Source organism: Oreochromis niloticus, linkage group LG3, assembly GCF_001858045.2.
Source record: "Oreochromis niloticus isolate F11D_XX linkage group LG3, O_niloticus_UMD_NMBU, whole genome shotgun sequence".
Lineage (NCBI taxonomy): Eukaryota > Metazoa > Chordata > Actinopteri > Cichliformes > Cichlidae > Oreochromis > Oreochromis niloticus.
This window is the reverse complement of record NC_031967.2, coordinates 52,978,241-52,996,626: the sequence shown is the minus strand read 5'-3', so window position 1 is coordinate 52,996,626 and position 18,386 is coordinate 52,978,241. Positions and strand designations below refer to the sequence as shown.

Sequence of the window (18,386 nt, the reverse complement as noted above, 5' to 3'; positions counted from 1 at the left end):
AAAATCAGTCGATCTTCCATTCTGTCTGTGGGGCTTATGATCCAGGCTGTGAGAATGTAGGGGCTCACCTGGGATTCTGACCTGGGGCCTCTCACCCATAACCCGGTTATTAAAGCTACGAAAAAAGGGGGCAGGGGGCCATCAGAGCTAAAACCACATGAGCTGTAGGTACAGATACTAAAGAGTGACAGGAACAACTGGAGCAGTTTAAAATGTTTCACAGGATGTGACTTTAATAACGAAAAAGCACCAATAAGAACAATTTCAAGGCTCACTGAAAATTTTTGTGTTGATTCAGGAAGAGGTGAAAAGACATTAACTGCATGAGTCCAGTCTGAGTCATGTGATCATGTGTTTACAGTTTATCAGGCACCAAAACACTATGACAGTATCTGTGAGAGACAGGTAGATTTAATTCCAGTCAGAACCACCAGGACACCAGCTACTCCAGTGAGGGGATCAGGTAGGATGTGGGAGCATAAAATACCAAAATCAAAGAGGAAGTAGCATGACTTTGCCTTTTTCTCTGATATCTGACCTGAAAATGTCTTTCATGTAGAAAAAAGCTGAACACTTCTTTCAGTGACAGAGCTGCAGTGGTGCACACACACAGAGTACATGATGGATCTCCTCCTCTATGCAGGAATATTTACTGTATATCTACATAAAACATCCAGAGATGAAAATCAGAGTCCATTTATTCAAATAATCCCCATCAGAGATGGAGACGACAAAGATGGCGAGACTCACAGAGACACAACAGATTCAAAAGTGATACTCTGTGGTGACATCAGTAATGACATTGTCATGCTCATTATCCAATCCCTGGTCAGCCTGAGTGGGCTTGGTTGAACCTCTGATTTCATTTCCTGAAGAAAAAAAAAGCAATACAAATGTAGAACATCTATCGGCTGTTTATTAATGAAGAGTTCAGATCGAGAGAGGATTAAATCATCAGCATAATAATTTATCAGTAAAGGATTCAGAGTGTTACCTCTGCGTCGATATAAAGACATCATGAGGAGAGTGGAGATGATATACGGACAGAAAACCAGCAGGTAGTGTTCCACTTTGAACGCAAGCTGTATGGACGAGTCAGCGGTCAGCTCTGGAGCGGTGGGAATAGTTGTAGTGGTAGGTGGTGGTGTGGTTGTATGTTTGTCTGCAGAGAGAATCCCACCTGTTCAGGTGAATATGTGGATGAAATAAGAGGTGAAATCAGAGTGAAGCTCCTCACCTGTGACAGTGATCCAGCTGGATGGAGACTCTCCATGACCGCTGATGTCACACTTGTAGAGGCCTTCATCAGACCTGGAAACATGCTGGAGGGTCATGTGACCTGTAGGCTGCTTCCTGATGAGGGAGCCATCTTTATAGAAAGCAGCTGGGAGGTTGGAGGGAGTGGTCTTTGTTTTACAGAGCAGAGTGACGTCATCTCCCTCCATCACAGGGAGGACAGGACTCTGCAGGATCACTGATCCACCTCAACACAGAGACAAACTACAGCATTTCATCCATTTACACACAGCTTCATCAACACTAACTCCACACACTCAGCTTACCAGTGACTGTCAGGTTAACCATGTTACTGATGGGACCCTCTCTGGACTCACACCAGTAAACCCCACTGTCTGATGGGAAGACATTGTTGTTACAGGAAGACCCAGCTGGTTTTCCCCACCCATCTCCACACTGAGTCCTCTGTTGTTTGCTTGTGTTTCTCCTCAGAGTCCATCCAGCAGAGCTGTCGTCCTCCTCACAGCTCAGAGACACAAAGTCTCCTTTAAAGAACTGAGAGCTGCTGGGACTCACAGTCAGACGAGCTGTGAGGAAATGGAGAGGAAACATAAATGTATTATGTAAAGTTGTCAGTGTCCAGATACTTTTCACAGCCGTTGAAATCCTCAGATCAGCTGTCCTTACCAACTGTTGAATGTTTAATAAAATGGTTATAATTCATCGCAGAAATGGAGTTAAAGGCTTTTGAATAACGTGTAGTCTGTTTAAAAAGTTGGGGGATAATGTTTCTCTTTTCCACCAGTGGGTGATGACACGTTTTAAGCATCCTCTCTGGCTGAAGGGGCTACAAAAAAACTACAAACGCCTGGACAAGAAACACAACGTTCTTCTCTGCTAGGCCAAGGCCACACCTGAGACTTTTGGACCAAGCCAGTGCTGTTAGGCTGCGTGGTGTGGTTGGAGGCCTAAGGGGATGAAGTCCATTTGTTTTCCTGGCTACTTAAAGTATTTGTAATGTATTTTATGGGTTTTTCATGTTTCATTGTTTCAAGACTGAAAATGTATTAATTAATGTTTTGTTTCTTTTGTAATTTGATTGTTTGGATCATTTTGGCTGTGCACTTGTGAGCGGGCCCTAAGCAATACACTAAAAGTTAGTACTGTGTGTGTATTCTCTGTCTAATAAGTATGGTGAGAGTGTGCTTCTTTGAGTTAATGTGAATTTTGGATTTTCATTCAAACTACCACAATAGTTGTTGATGTACTCAGAGAAATGTTTTCACACCAATGTTTTAAAACTCAGTTTCTGCAGAATAAACAAACTGAGCTTTGTCTTGAGCTCATTTGCGTTCACACCACATACATAAAACCTGAACTCCTTTAAACTTCCAGGAAGAGGAAGATGACACTGTCATGACTGAAGACAAGTCTGTCTGAAATCAGCTGCACCATGTTAAAAAAAATGTGTCCCATTGGGCCATGGTTTAGCTCACTGGGATAAGATACTGACCACATGCCGTATGACTGAGAGTGGCCGGAATCCGAACCATGCCACACGTCTTAAACTCTGCCTTCCTGTCACTCTTCACTGAACTGTCTAATAATAAATAAATGTGTCCCACAGTGTCCTGAGAGAGTGAGTGAGGTTTACAGTGTGACAGAAGAAGGTTACTGACCTTGGTTTGTGGTGCAGCTCAGCAGTGAGATCAGATCTAAAGAGAAATTAAACTCAGGTTAGTTCAGATTTCTGAGACATTTTCTCCTGCTGCTCGCTGATATCAGACCAAGACTGAGTTCAGGTCACTGTCATACAGAGTAAAACCCTCCTCTTCCTCCTCGCACTGTGAGTGCATGCCAGTGTTGGGCTTTCCTCTCAAATAAAGTTTTAAATGAGAAAATTAAACCAGAAATGAAGTAAAGATCGAGAGAAACAAAATCTACAACTGACAGCAAAACCTGAAGGTAACATAAGCATCTCTGTGACGCCTTCAGTGAATCTTTTCATCACAGAAATGGAGTTATTACTTGCATCTGACCCTCTTGTATGTTAAGCACTTTGGCATACCACTGGTTTTTAAATGTGCTATATAAATAAAGTTTGTTGTTGTTGTTGTATGGTCATAAATAAACAGAGGAGTCTGCTCAGTGACAAATTGCTTCTCTCCAAGTCTCAGACCAACAGACTTAAAAACACCTCTGTCCCGCATGCAATCAAACAGGTTTAACACCTCACTGGAGGGGAGGGGGAGGGGAAACAGGAGGACATGGAGGCTGGGGACAACTAAGTTGCAGTGTTTGCATACATAAACACTAAATAATAAATAGTCACTGAGCTATAGACTGAAAATAGTTGAAATGTGCAATAGGCTTTTGGCTGTCTACATCCGATTAATGAGTATATATTCCTAATTTTTCCTATTTATATATTCTGCATTTTTTTATATGTGTTTATTGACCGTTCCAACTGGACCAGTAACAATTAGCAACCCCTGAAATCAGGAAGGCAACATGAACACTTGTGTGATGCTTTTGCTGTCCCTCTGAGAGTGTTTAACGTTTTTTTTTTTCACTAAGAAAATAAAATGTAATCACTTAATGTATTATTAAAAATATATTCACTGATTTTTTTCAATCCTGCAAATTAGGCAGGGATAGCTCAGCAGGTAGAGTGGTTGGATCATCTACCGTGTGGTACCCCTGAGCACGGTACCGTCCCTACACACTGCTCCCCAGCCTCTGCACTGGTGACTGCCCACTGCTTCACTGGGTGAATGGGTTAAATGCAGAGGAGTAATTTCCCTACGGCAGGGGTAGGGAACTCCAGGCCTCGAGAGCCGGTGTCCTGCAGGTTTTAGATGTGTCATTTATCCAACACAGCCGATTTAAATGGCTAAATTAGCTCCTCCACATGTCTTAGCTCTCCAGAGGCTGGTAATGCACTAATCCAGGGGTCGGCAACCTGCGGCTCCGGAGCCACATGTGGCTCTTTAGTCCTTATACTGCGGCTCCGGGTGGTTTGGGCAAATAAATTAGAAGTATTTAGCTGAAGTGTATTTTATTTATGTTAGTTCTTTTTAACTCGTAGTTCTAAATTGGAAGATTATTGTGATATTGAAATATAAAAATAAAATTATATTCTGTTATTTTTTCATCGCTCAAAATAAGAGTCACACTCGCGGAAGCCGGTGTACCCACCGAAACGCCGTGCATTTATCGAAACGTTCAACCCCAGGTAGGCCAATTATGGATCTTCTGTCAGAGTGAATTGTTAATGTTTGTCATTTTTATGCTTACCATCCATTTCTACATTGTTTAACTGTGGGATGAAAGCAGTTCCACAGTCCCCCTCCCCAGATTCTTGAGTTCTGGGTGAGGGGCTATAGTGTTTTATTGCAGATGCATCCTATCTGGAAGATCTGCTTCTTTTGATGTAAGCTTCCTGCCCAGCAGGAGGTCTAACACACACACACACACACACACATATATGTACATTTACATATAGTGCCTTGTCTTTGTAACCAAGGGGGGTTCTGAGGGGAGGTACTATTGTGTTGAACTGTCTCTCAATAAAAGGCAGCGAGAGGAGGCCGGATTTGGGGTCATTTCGTAATGAGCTAAGATACCAACGAGGCCTCCCTTGCGCAAGTAATCGATCGAACGCTGTTGCCTTGTTTTTCTTTCATGGGAATAAGTCCTGGATACAGCGGGGTCTGAGTTTAGACCCAACATCTTCGGATCCACATTATGTCAGCAGCTCCACCGTGAACTATGTTAAAGACAAACACCGCTCACGCCTGACAGATGACAGCTTACAGTCTTGCGTAAACTGACTTCGTATATCCCCGATTTGCGGACTCTGTGCGCAGAGGTTCAGGAGCAGAAGTCCCACTGTAAACAAATCACGGCAGACCCGACGATGTTTCCATGAGCATGCTTTTGAGCATCTCTTTATTGAGCACTTTTCACACACGGTTGCTGTACTCATACAGCCAGCTGTAGCTTTTCAGCTCACAGCCCGACATACACCACCAACAACACAACAGCATAGATAGCGCAGACGTAAAGGCAGCGAGGCGTGATTGCGGGTGTCGCTCAGGTGCGTCCGCCTCCCCTGCAGCGGCGCTGCAAACCACGCCCCGCCGCACACATTAACCAGGTAAAATACATATTTAGGCAGAATTTTGCAAATATCTATTTTTCATTTTTCAGCAGCATAGAGCTTTTTTACCAATTATTTTTTAAGAGTCAGGTCAAAGCTCCAAAAGCCCAAAGGAGATATAAGGGAGGCGGCTGGCAACAGTTTTTGTTTGCTGGATCATTTTAGTTCAGCTGGGTGTCTTTGCTTTTGTTATATTTCTTTAAGAGTTCAAAATGTGTTGATTACATAAATATAATTTAATTTTCTCTGTAGCACTTCATGGATTTCATAAGCAACACACCTTAGTTGTTCACACAAAGCACAAAGGTAAAAAACAATATATACACTGTTATCTTCATTTTAGATGTCAAAAAGTATTTGCGGCTCCCAGTGTTTTCTTTTGCGCTGAAACCGGGTCCAAGTGGCTCTTTGGGTGTAAAAGGTTGCAGACCCCTGCACTAATCATTCGATTCAGGTGTGGTGACCCAGGGTGAGATCTAAAACCTGCAGGACACCGGCTCTTGAGGGCAAACGTTCCCTACCTCTGCCCTACGGGGACTAACACACACACACACACATTCTTCGCGAGATCGTCTGCTAACCACAGTCAGTGAAGGCCGCCATAGTCAAAGTGTTTAGTTATTGTAATGTTGACAATGTTTCTCTTTGCTCACAGTAACCTTTTGGATGTTGGCATCCTGTGCTGCAGTTACTGATTCAGCCGCTGGTCTGCTCACGGCTTTCACTGCTACTCACCTTCCTGCCTCTCTGCCCAGTTCTCAGTCTGCTATGGATCTATTTTTGGATTTGCCCGCTGATCTTATCCAGACCACCTTCCCCTCTAAGCTTCACCTCCACCCGCGATAAATAAGACTGTTGTATATTGCCACACGTTCACTGAAACCTCGTCTGGCCCCACTGTTGACACCTTTTCTCCCTGTCACAGTGACCCTGAGGTCTCCGCCTCGTAATTCCACCTGCCAAATGCTTCAAGGTTCCTACTCTGGATATTACCCAGTGCCTGGTTCCCCATTCCTTGTCCCTGACAGCCCTAAGACTCCCTCATAGGACCCCCCACTAACCCTTTCTGACTTTGAGCCCGTGCTCTAACTCATGTGGTGATTCTTTGTATTCTTAGTATTGATGTGCTTCGTTTCATGCAAGTGATATGTCACCTAGTAAATTAGTGATTTTCTTCCGAGCTGAACTAAAGCTCACGGCTTTAGTTCATGTTTCACTCGATAGGTGTGTTTTGCTTACGTTACTCAGTTTTGTCGCATCTGTTCTCCTGAAATAAACTCCACTTAATATTTCTCGTTCAGGTCTCTAAATTTTGTCTGCAATTGAGTCCACTCCTTTGGTCCTGGCCGCATGGCCGTGACATATATATGCTATAATTATGCTTATATTCATATTCTCTTATTCCCCTTTATTTTATATTCTGATTCTGAAGTATGCAAATTTCTGTCACAGTTCTGCTACTGGAAACTGAATTTCCCCGGAGGAACCTACCCGAGGGATTAATAAAGTTCTATGCATCCATCCATCGATACCATGGGCATAACCTTGAAGTGGTGAAATGTTCTCATGATCCTTCTCTTCCAAGTCAACCTGCTAATAGACATGTTCAAGGTCCATCTGAGGGACCATCCAGTGCATCAAACCTTGGAAGAGGATGAGTCTTTGATTGTCACTGCATTGAGTTTCCTGTAGTTGAGACAGAAACGCTACGTACCATTGTTCTTTCTCACCAACACAACCAGGGCAACCCATGGGCTTTAGCTTTCCTCAGTGACACCTGCCTTTAAAAGGTTGTCAACTTGAGTCTGTATTTCAGTTCTCTGTTCTGGTGTCCCTCTATATGCTCTTTGTTTAATTGGTGTAGTGTCACCTGTGTGAATGTGATAATGATTATGCCTGTGTGCAAGGGCGCAGATTTGCCATGGACATGGACATGTCCCCACCAATATCCAGGGATTATTGAATTGTCCCCACCAATAATTAGATTTCTTCCAGTAAAGAAAAACAAATCCGATAGAAAGAAAAAAAAAAAAGATCTGTCAACTACTCATTCACCCAGCGGTGCAGTAAGAGTTGAATTACGTTCTCTACTGGAGTCATTCCTCATGTGACAAATATGGTCAATGTGATTGGCTGTGCCTTTCAGGGAGCTCTGTTTAGTTTTAGCAGCGGCAAGCCTGCGCCGCGCGAACCTGCAAGGAGGAGAGGAGGATGGCAGCAAAAAGGAAGAACCTGGATATAAGAAAGTATTTTTCAAATAAACCTGTAAGTCACTTAAAGTCAAGTTCACTCATAAAATGTGCCCGTCATAATAATGTTACAGGCAATGCTAGGCCATACATGCGAACCCTCCCGATTTTTCCGGGAGAATCCCATATTTCAGTGCCACCATTATTCTGAATTTCTCCCGTTTTTCCACCCGGACAACAAAATTTGAAAAACCATATCCCAGCTTGGCCCATTCCAGTTTCCAATGTATGGTATGCTATGGTGACGTGAATGCACTGCGGGTGCTGTACTAAACATCGGAAGAGGAAGATCTATCATGACTAGAGATGGGTATCGTTTAGGTTTTATCCGATACTGGTGCCAAACCGGTACTTTGAAATGGTGCCGGTGCTTAAACTGTGCTGGAACCGGTGCTTAAAGAATGGAGAACACAACTTTGTCCAAAAACCTCTCATGTTTTTATTTTTAGCAGTCTTTTTTTTATGGTGTCTCCACCGTTGAAAATCGATGCAGATCTTTGACTGTAAATATTGTCACTGCCCTATGAATTTTGTCCACTTTTTCTTTGGTCATTTGAGCCTTTTTGGCCAGGGTGAAGGGAGTATCTGCCATCAAACAAGAAGACAGCCGCATGTAACTACGACGGTGTTTGCTAGTTCACCTTACATGCATTAATGTAATAACGTGGTTAGCGTACTCAACGTTAATTACACACGAACAACATTAAGCTACTCACCAAGAGAAGAACGGCTGCTGCTGCCATCATCATCCATCATCATTTCTGCTACACTGACAGGGCTAGGGGCCAGGACTCTCCTCTTCGGGTTCTTGGGGGATGTTGCTAACTCCGGGTCCGATAACAGGCACCACACCCGCAGTAGATGTGGTCGGTGTGAGGTCTCGCAGCAAGCTATCAAATACGTTGCATTTCTCGGCTTTCAAAAAATGCTATGCGTCACCAGGTGTTTCATCAGATTCGAGGTGTTACCTCCTTTGCACAGTATCACAGTATCACCTTAAAGCACTTGTTGCAGGCTGCTGGGTTTGCATCTTTTGCTGTGAAGTACAACCAGACTTTAGAATCTTCAGATTGGGCATTTTTAATCTGTAGCTCTGCTCTAAAAGAACGTACATACCTGGGCCCGCCTACTATGCTTGGAAAGATAAAATGATTGGCTAGAATCCAAAGTTTATGACATCTCAGGAAAAAAGCACCGAAATAAAGCACCGAAATGTGCGCTGCTTTTCGGTCTGGTTACTACCGTTTATGTCAGAACCTGTGCCATAATGGCTCCGGATACCGGTACCCATCCCTAATCACGACTTGAGTCCAAACGTTAGGCGAGGTAACTCTGTTTCTCCCCTAACTGCTGCACTTCATATTTCAGGCTGGATACAATAAGCCTGAGCTCCTCAACTGCATAAAGAGGTTTATCATCGGTAGGCTTAGGACATATTATAGCAACCTGTTCTGAAGACTGAACATGAGAGGATCCTGCAGCTGTAAGTTGGAAGAAACCACAAAAAAAGATCCCAAGTTGCCCGTGCTCTCTCACAACAGCTGGCAATGCGCAGGGCTCCTTTGAGATCCTCTGCACCCATCTCATGAATCTAAGATTGCAAGGTGGGATCCAACGCTGCAACTAATTGGCAAAACTGTCCCCTTCTAAGGCATTGTAGTCATAGAAAAGCTTCTCTCTCCAAACCTTAACAACCACAAAACACTTCCTGTGTACAGCCCTCATGATACTTCAATGGCCTCTCAGAAGCCAGGAAATCCTATACTTGGATAAACCGTGAAACCAACTAGGTAGATTTAATACATACTTATTAGTGCTTTGAAAGTGCATGTGTAAACATACCTTAGTTCAGGTGAATGAGTGGATGAAATTAGAGTGAAGCTCCTCACCTGTGACAGTGATCCAGCTGGATGGAGACTCTCCATGACCGCTGATGATGTCACACTTGTAGAGGCCTTCATCAGACCTGGAAACATGCTGGATGGTCATGTGACCTGTAGGCTGCTTCCTGATGAGGGAGCCATCTTTATAGAAAGCAGCTGGGAGGTTGGAGGGAGTGGTCTTTGTTTTACAGAGCAGAGTGACGTCATCTCCCTCCATCACAGGGAGGACAGGACTCTGCAGGATCACTGATCCACCTCAACACAGAGACAAACTACAGCATTTCATCCATTTACACACAGCTTCATCAACACTAACTCCACACACTCAGCTTACCAGTGACTGTCAGGTTAACCATGTTACTGATGGGACCCGCTCTGGACTCACACCAGTAAACTCCACTGTCCAGGGGATGATGAAGCTGATATTACAGGAAGAGCCCTCTGATTTTCCATCTCCACACTGAGTCCTCTGTTGTTTGCTTGTGTTTCTCCTCAGAGTCCATCCAGCAGAGCTGTCGTCACATCTCAGAGACACAAAGTCTCCAATATAGAACTGAGAGCTGCTGGGACTCACAGTCAGACGAGCTGTGAGGAAGAAGATATATAAATATATTATTCAAATTTTTCAGTATTCAGATATTTTTACAGCTGTTGATTTCCTCACATCAACTGCTGAATACTTATTAAAATGGATAACATTAATAACATAGTCTGAGTTATATATGTTTGAATGACATAAAACCTGAAATCCTCTAAACCGTCAGAAAGAGTGAGTTATTATAGACGTGAATGAGGAGAAGTCTGTCTGCAGTGAGCTGCAGCATGTTCTTAATAAATGTGTCCCACAGTCTCCTGGGAGAGTGAGTCAGGTTTACAGTGTGACAGAAGAAGGTTACTGACCTTGGTTTGTGGTGCAGCTCAGCAGTGAGATCAGAACTAAAGAGAAATTAAACTCAGGTTAATTCAGAGTTTCACATTCAACAAGACAGCAGAGGCATGAAAAACACAGAGTGAACTTACAGAGCAGACACAGCAGAGACGTTTCCTCCATCCTGCTGCTCAGTGATGTCAGACCAACACTGACATCAGTTCACGGTCACTGAGTAAAACCCTCCTCTTCCTCTTTCTCTGTCTCTGGTTTTCAGACTTGTGGGTAGAAAAAACCTGGTATAAAAACTGTCTGTGTTTATTTCTCTGCTTTCTTGAAACCAATTTTTAAAAGTTTCAACTGAACATGAAGAAAGGATGAAAAGCAACAAAATCTACAACTGACAGTAGACCCTGAATGCAACATCAGTACCTGTATGATGTCTTCACTGACTCTCCGAACTCCTTGGAGGTTAGCTCTTTTTTTACAATTACATTTTAAGTAAATGCATTGATTTAGTCAGTAATATTGCAGGTCGAGCCAAAAAAACTGTGTCTTCCTGTAGTTGACTGCACGTTAACTGTAAGGTAGTAAGCTTTAGTTTGTTTTGTGCTTCTCTCTGTTCCACCCACTGACTTGCTGTCAGAAAGCAAACAACCTGAGTGGCTGCACATCATCAGACTACACGTCACGCCCTGGTTAACATTTGTGAAGGTGTGAAGTAGACGTGCTGCATACAGCGAGCTATGTTAATCTCACTGCACTGAAAACACTGACTCACACATTATCCCCCCATAAGGTTCTGTCAGGAAACTGTGTGTGAATACAAGATCAACACCGACCGTCCAACAATCCTGCTCGCAGGGAACATTTCCACAACAAGTTCTAGTGATGCTCTCAAAGAAGAAAGTTCGAAGTAATGTTTCTGTAAAATGTTATTTCATAAAATGTCCCCAAAGTGGACACAACAACAGTGAAATGAAATCTCCATTATGGGACATTATATCAATCAGTGAATCAATCAATCAGGCCTTTGTTTGTCACATGCTGTTGGGTTTAAGTCAACCCTGCTGGTAAACAGAACCTGTTACTGAAAGCAACCACACAGACACCAGTGTACTTTTCACTTGGAAGGGGAGCGTTGGAGAGCAGTGCTGCGACTCACCTGTCCAAGCAACTCCAACTGATTCCTTGGCTACAGCCCTTTTTATTGTCAGCAAGCAATCATTCATGAATATGCAATTACAAATACACGTGACAGTCTTAAGCAGGCATATCTGAACAACATCAGCGTCTGTATCATGTGCATGTGTGTGTGTTACCAGCCATACTATACATAGACATACGACCTTTCAATGGACTTAAACTGTGTGTATGAGGTATGCAGATAACAGAAGTAAGCGTCTTGCTAAACTACAAGAACAGGAACTTGGACTAGGTCGTATCTCAAATGCACATTTAAAGATGTGAGATCTTGCACTTTAAAAGAAACAGAACATGATACTTTCCAAATGTATAACATAGCTCATCTCTGGACTAAGCTGCACTCTAAAGAAATCACATATTGTCAGCACAGACACAGATACAGGAAATGTTAGAAGGCTGAAAATAAATCCTCTGACTGCCTGGCTTTTTCTTCATAATGACAGGCATATTAGGACACATAAAGGCAGTGATTATATATCTATGTATTTTAGCACAAATGACAATATAAAAAAATATCAATTCCAACACATGCAATGTTATGATTTGTTTTTTGATAACTTTATTTTAGATTTTAAAAATATAAAACAAAAACAAACCGGCTCAGATGTGTTACAGAAAAAAATGATTAATTCAGACAAACATACACTTCACAAAACACCCCAGGATAGAGTACCAAAAGCTGGAGTTGATGAGAGTTTACAAATCTGGGTCCAGTTTAGCCCAGTCTGGTCCTTGCAAAGTGTTCCAAGAAGGTGTTCCAGACATTCAGAACAGAATCTTTTGAGTCTTTGCTGAACCTTTCCATTTGTATTATGGACAGAATGTCTGTTACCCACAACTGAAAGGAAGGAGGAGTGGGGGACGCCCATTCCCTCAGGATTAACCTCTTGGCAGCAATCAAACCTAGTTCCAATGGCTGCTGCACTGTAGCTGGGAGTAGCTCTGACGCTGGAGACCATCCAAAAATGACAAGTTCAGGTTCAGGCTGTAGAGGTTTCATATATGCCCTGGAGTACCAGCCAAATATATTAAACCAAAAGTCTGTTAATGAGGCACAAGACCAAAAGGCATGGAACAACGTACCTTCTGCCCGTCTACACCTGTCACACATTGGGGAGATAGAAGGATAAATCTGGTGCAATCTGACCTTAGAGTAGTGCAATCGGTGGAGGATTTTAAATTGAATTAATTGGCGTCTATGGAGCAAGAATGGATTTTAGACAGACACTTACTCCACATAGATTCAGACACCTTCATCCCCGATTCATTCTCCCAAGCCTGCCTAATCCCAGCAGTATGCACCACGATAGAGTCTGTGGCAAGATCTGAAAACTGCTGTTCACAAACGCTGTCCATCTAATCTGACTGAGCTGGAGCTGTTTTGCAAAGAAGAATGGGCAAGGATTTCAGTCTCTAGATGTGCAAAGCTGGTAGAGACATACCCTAAAAGACTGGCAGCTGTAATTGCAGCAAAAGGTGGTTCTACAAAGTATTGACTCAGGGGGCTGAATAATTACGCACACCCCACTTTTCAGTTATTTATTTGTAAAAAATGTTTGGAATCATGTATGATTTTGGTTCCACTTCTCACGTGTACACCACTTTGTATTGGTCTTTCACCTGGAATTCCAATAAAATTGATTCATGTTTGTGGCTGTAATGTGACAAAATGTGGAAAAGTTCAAGGGGGCCGAATACTTTTGCAAGCCACTGTAGGGCCACTTGAGGCTCCCTTACAATTTTTATAGTCAGAACAGATTATACTGAGTAATCTCCTAACATTGAAAAAGGAAAGTCAGCCAGGGATGAACTCCGTCTAGTCAGGATGAATAATAGATACTAAATGTTTATTCAATCTAGTAGTTAGGATTTTTGTAATTATCTTACGATCAAAATTTTGAAGTGCTATCGGCCGAAAATTAGCAGGGTCAGTCCCAACTCTTCCCTTTTTCCAAATGAGAGCAATATTGGTTTCACACAAAGTTTCAGGCAATTTTCCTTCATTTTTTGAGTTGCCCAGCATCCTGAGCACAAATGGTGCAAGAATGTCGCAAAATGTTTTATAGAAATGAAACAGTCCTGCTGTTTTGCCATTAGGGAACTATTTTATAGCCTGGACAACCTCCTGAGGAGTATGTGACGTGCAATGTTACACATGCATGTTACCTGCAGTGAAAATTTGACCCCCATCCAACCATACATACATTGCACAAACATCACACTGGGAAGACAGGTCAGAAAAATAAATACATTTAATGGTTTGTACAATACTTAGTGACAGAGCTGCAGTGGTGCACATACAGTACATGATGGATCTTCTACTCTGAGCAGGAATATTTGCTGGTTATTTACAGAAAAATTGTTGAGAGATGAACATCAGACTCTATTTATTCAAATAATCTCAGATCAGAGATGGAGAGGACAAAGATGGTGAGACTCACAGAGACACAACAGAGCTCTGATTCAGAAGTGATACTCTGTGGTGACATCAGTGATTACATCATAATGCTCATCCAGTCCCTGATCAGGATGAGTGGACTGGATTGACACACAAATGTTTTTTCCTGTAAAAATTTAAGAAGTGTTTCAGCTGTTAATTTATAGATAATTCAGCATGTTGATTAATCAGAGAATGATTCACAGTGTTACCTTTGGTTCTCTGTCGACATAAAGACACCATGAGGAGAGTGGAGATAAAGTATGGGCAGAACACCACCATGTGGATAAATACAAGCCTGAGTGATAACAAGTCAGGACGTGGAGTTGATGGAGTGGGAGGTGGTGTAGAGGTAGGTGGAGGTGTGGTTGTAGGATTTCCTGCAGAGAGAATCGCTCCTGTTCAGGTGAATATGTGGATGAAATAAGAGGTGACATCAGAGTGAAGCTCCTCACCTGTGACAGTGATCCAGCTGGATGGAGACTCTCCATGACCGCTGATGTCACACTTGTAGAGGCCTTCATCAGACCTGGAAACATGCTGGATGGTCATGTGACCTGTAGGCTGCTTCCTGATGAGGGAGCCATCTTTATAGAAAGCAGCTGGGAGGTTGGAGGGAGTGGTCTTTGTTTTACAGAGCAGAGTGACGTCATCTCCCTCCATCACAGGGAGGACAGGACTCTGCAGGATCACTGATCCACCTCAACACAGAGACAAACTACAGCATTTCATCCATTTACACACAGCTTCATCAACACTAACTCCACACACTCAGCTTACCAGTGACTGTCAGGTTAACCATGTTACTGATGGGACCCTCTCTGGACTCACACCAGTAAACTCCACTGTCCAATGGGAACACAGTGATGTTACAGGAAGAACCAGCACCTTCTCCCCACACATCTCCACACTGAGTCCTCTGTTGTTTGCTTGTGTTTCTCCTCAGAGTCCATCCAGCAGAGCTGTCGTCCTCCTCACAGCTCAGAGACACAAAGTCTCCTTCAAAGAACTGAGAGCTGCTGGGACTCACAGTCAGACGAGCTGTGAGGAAGAAAACATACAGAACTACAGTGTCAGTACAGTCTTATACAACTACTGAAGTCCTCATAGCAGATGTCATTGTATGGTCAATAAATCAGTTGTTTCTTGCATTAGACTAATTGCCAACAAGCAATTTTTGGTGTGTTTGATCTAAATAAGAAATGACAACATTTAGGCTGAACAAGAGTAACACTGACATGTTCTTAATAAATGTGTGCCACAGTCTCCTGGAAGAGTGAGTCAGGTTCACAGTGTGACAGAAGAAGGTTACTGACCTTGGTTTGTGGTGCAGCTCAGCAGTGAGATCAGAACTAAAGAGAAATTAAACTCAGGTTAGTTCAGAGTTTCACATTCAACAAGACAGCAGAGGCATGAAAAACACAGAGTGAACTTACAGAGCAGACACAGCAGAGACGTTTCCTCCATCCTGCTGCTCAATGATATCAGACCAACACTGACATCAGTTCACGGTCACACTGAGTAAAACCCTCCTCTTCCTCTTTCTCTGTCTCTGGGTTTCAGACTTGTGGTTAGAAAAAACCTTGTGTGAAAAACTTTCTGTGTTTATTTCTCTGCTTCCTTGAAACCAAAGTTTTACACGTTTCAACTGAATATTGAATAAGAATGAAAAGCTGACAACTGACAATTGACCTTGAATGCAACATCAGTACCTGTATGATGTCTTCACAGACTCTCCGACCTATTTTAAGGGATGTTTTCTCAGCTCTTTGAAATAATTATATTGACTGCATTGATGTAATTATTGATTTAATTAATAATATCGCAGATTGAGCAAAACAAACTGTGTCTTCTTGTAGTTGACTGCACGTTAACTGTGCAAACTTTAGTTGCTTTTGTGCTTCTCTCTGTTCCAACCACTGACTTGTGGTCCGAAAGACTACATAACTTGAATGGCTGCACAACATCAGACTACACGTCACGCCCTGGTTAATGTTTGTGAAGGTCTGAAGGAGACATGTGCTGCATACAGCGAGCTGTGTTCATGTACCTGCAATGACAACACAAGATCACAAATCTTGTGTTTCTCCTCAGAATCTATCTGTCAGTTAAGTTAACACATTATTATTCCTACGTTCAATCATCACTCTATATTTAGTCATGAAAACATTTATGTTACAATATAGTTTTTCAGTTATCAGCTCAAAGGTCAGATAAACATTAAATGTGCTTTGCTGCAGCGTTCACCTGACCTCAGCTCATCAAGAACACAGAGCATCAGGATTATGATTCTAATTTGTGTTCATATGAAGGATTTTTCAGTCTGTTATTTGATGACAGTTACAACACAGCACATCTCTGTGTGTAATTAGTTACTTTCTACAGCAAATAAGTAAAGTAATCCATTATACTAACACTGCTACTCACACAGTCTTTGTTGAAGGTTCATCATAAAGTTAGTGATCTGTCAAGCTTTGGTTGGTCTTTTAAAGCTGTACAAACAAACAAATAAGTGCAGAATTAACTGAAAGAAGATGATGATCCTTATCATACTGATATTTCATAACTGTCAGATTAGAGATGCATGAAGTATCTGAGCGATAAATTTGAACACATTCTGGTCCTGCTTCCTCATTGGCTGCAGTGGTAACACTGATAGCTTTAATGACTTCAGACTGTCACATGATGACGTTACTGACCTCGGTTTGTGTTGAGGCTCAGCAGTGAGATCAGAACTAAAGAGAAATGAGTCTCAGGTTAGTTTAAAGTCTGTGGTGTTTAATGAAGTGATCAGAGAGCAGAGCAGACACAACATCTCTGTGTGCTGATTGTAAGAAAATAATGAAGCAAAGTCAGAGCAGGAAGTAGGGACGTTGTTGAATTCAAAGATATGAAGAAGATTCATGTTACAGACAAACATCAATGAAATCGAACTACAGACATGACTGGGACATAAAATCAGCTCTGACATTAAGAGTGGCTCATGTTCAAAGTAGTTGTTCATTTTACTTGAATCGCTCCCTTTCTAGTTATGTCTCTTCATTATCTTACTGTTACTTTCACATCTTTGTCACTTCCTTACACTCTTAGACTACGTCTACACTAATCCAGATAAATTTGAAAACGGCATTTTCGTCTAAAAACGCTCTGCATCGATGCTATCGTTTTCAGTCATTTCCATCCACACTTAAAACGCTACGTTCCAGTACTGCGCATGCGTGAAACGTAAGAGGAGTTGACCTGCCTCACTTCCGACTGCATCATATGACTAAAATGTGTCATCATTTTCGAAAGCCTCCGTTTTTCCAGTCCGCACTGCAATGTGAAAACGCTGTTTTCAAATTTATCTGCGTTTTCAAAAAGCTCACATTTCCTTGACCAAAAACGCCGTCTCAGTGTGGATGGACGAAGGCCAAAATGGAGAGAAAAAGATGCATTTTCAAACAAAATCGGATTAGTGTGGACGTAGCCTTATTGGGACTGCTTTCCCTCCTCCACTTCTCCTCAGAGTGACAGCCTCCTGTGACTGTGATGAGTCGTTACTGGTTGTTGCTGGTATGACTGTTGATAGTGCAGCAGCAGCCCTGACAGCTAAGATGTGATAAAAGTCTTTCTTCATCTTTCTGCACTGTTACATGTCAGAGCATCAGTGTGCTTTTCTCTGAGGATACAAGTGTTAAACCCACAAACATGTGACCCAACTAAACACTGGGTGAAAAGCTGACACAAACACTGAAAAAATAACACTTTAAAGTGTGAAGTCCTTCACCTGAATCTCAAAACATTAGAAATGGCTTTGCAACCATAATAAATGTGTCCCACAGTCTCCTAGAACTAAAGATAATGTTTCCTCCGACCTGCTGCTTCCTGATAATCAGACCAACACTTAGATCAGTTCACAGTCACATCTAGTAAAACCTTCCTCCTCCAGCCTGTGACTGACTGTGTGTTGTGGCTTTCTCTCCCTCAAGCATTATGAGAAACTTTCATTCTTTGACTGAAAAAAGTCGAAAAATAAAGTGTTAAAGATTCAAACTGAAACAGTAACGGTTAACAGCAACTGATATCAGGACCTGAAGGCAACATGAGCATCTGTGTGATGCTTTCATTGACCCTCCGACCTCCTGTAAGGAGTGTTTGAAGCTCTTTTTACACAAAGAAAATAAAATTCAACTATTTAATATATTATTAATAATACATTCAATGATTTTTTTCAGAACTTTTGCAGATTGTTAGAAACCAGCTGTGTCTTCCTGTAGCTGAATGTAGGTCAACTGTGAGGTCTGAGTTGGAGGTTGGCTTTAGCTTCTCTCTGTTTCAACCACTGACTTGTGGTCAGAAAGAT

The 18,386-nt window shown here is 42.3% G+C and overlaps 1 protein-coding gene and 2 long non-coding RNA genes across 5 annotated transcripts; all 3 read right to left on the bottom strand.

Moving 5' to 3' along the window:
• Positions 1-206: 206 nt before the first annotated feature.
• Positions 207-3,643, bottom strand: LOC109199331 (uncharacterized). Of its 2 annotated transcripts, XM_025905951.1 has the most exons (5): positions 2,916-3,643; positions 1,563-1,823; positions 1,238-1,339; positions 995-1,162; positions 207-869 (listed from the first exon to the last, which is right to left on the bottom strand). In XM_025905951.1, the coding sequence occupies exons 2-5, from the start codon at positions 1,582-1,584 to the stop codon at positions 766-768; spliced, it is 396 nt and encodes a 131-aa protein (XP_025761736.1). In that variant the 5' UTR covers positions 1,585-1,823; positions 2,916-3,643; the 3' UTR covers positions 207-765. The 2 variants fall into 2 exon arrangements, with proteins under 2 accessions (XP_025761736.1, XP_025761735.1); XM_025905950.1 differs by having other exon boundaries at positions 1,563-3,643.
• A 6,690-nt stretch (positions 3,644-10,333) lies between these two features.
• LOC112846443 (uncharacterized) lies at positions 10,334-11,146 on the bottom strand. 2 transcript variants are annotated; one of them, XR_003219402.1, is made up of 3 exons: positions 10,831-11,146; positions 10,551-10,694; positions 10,334-10,466 (listed from the first exon to the last, which is right to left on the bottom strand). It is a non-coding gene; the product is annotated as an uncharacterized LOC112846443 (long non-coding RNA). The 2 variants fall into 2 exon arrangements; XR_003219403.1 differs by having other exon boundaries at positions 10,551-10,676.
• Positions 11,147-13,842: 2,696 nt separating this feature from the next.
• On the bottom strand, positions 13,843-14,558 carry LOC109199334 (uncharacterized). Its single transcript, XR_002059755.2, has 3 exons — positions 14,497-14,558; positions 14,254-14,421; positions 13,843-14,168 (listed from the first exon to the last, which is right to left on the bottom strand). It is a non-coding gene; the product is annotated as an uncharacterized LOC109199334 (long non-coding RNA).
• Positions 14,559-18,386: the final 3,828 nt, after the last annotated feature.

Coding starts and splice junctions, on each gene's coding strand:
- LOC109199331 (XM_025905950.1), bottom strand. CDS start 1,848: ATGTTTCCTCTCCATTTCCTCACAGCTCGTCTGACTGTGAGTCCCAGC. Junction 1,340..1,562: donor GGTTAACCTGACAGTCACTG/GTAAGCTGAGTG, acceptor AGCAGCCTACAG/GTCACATGACCCTCCAGCAT. Junction 870..994: donor GTCTTTATATCGACGCAGAG/GTAACACTCTGA, acceptor TTTTTTCTTCAG/GAAATGAAATCAGAGGTTCA.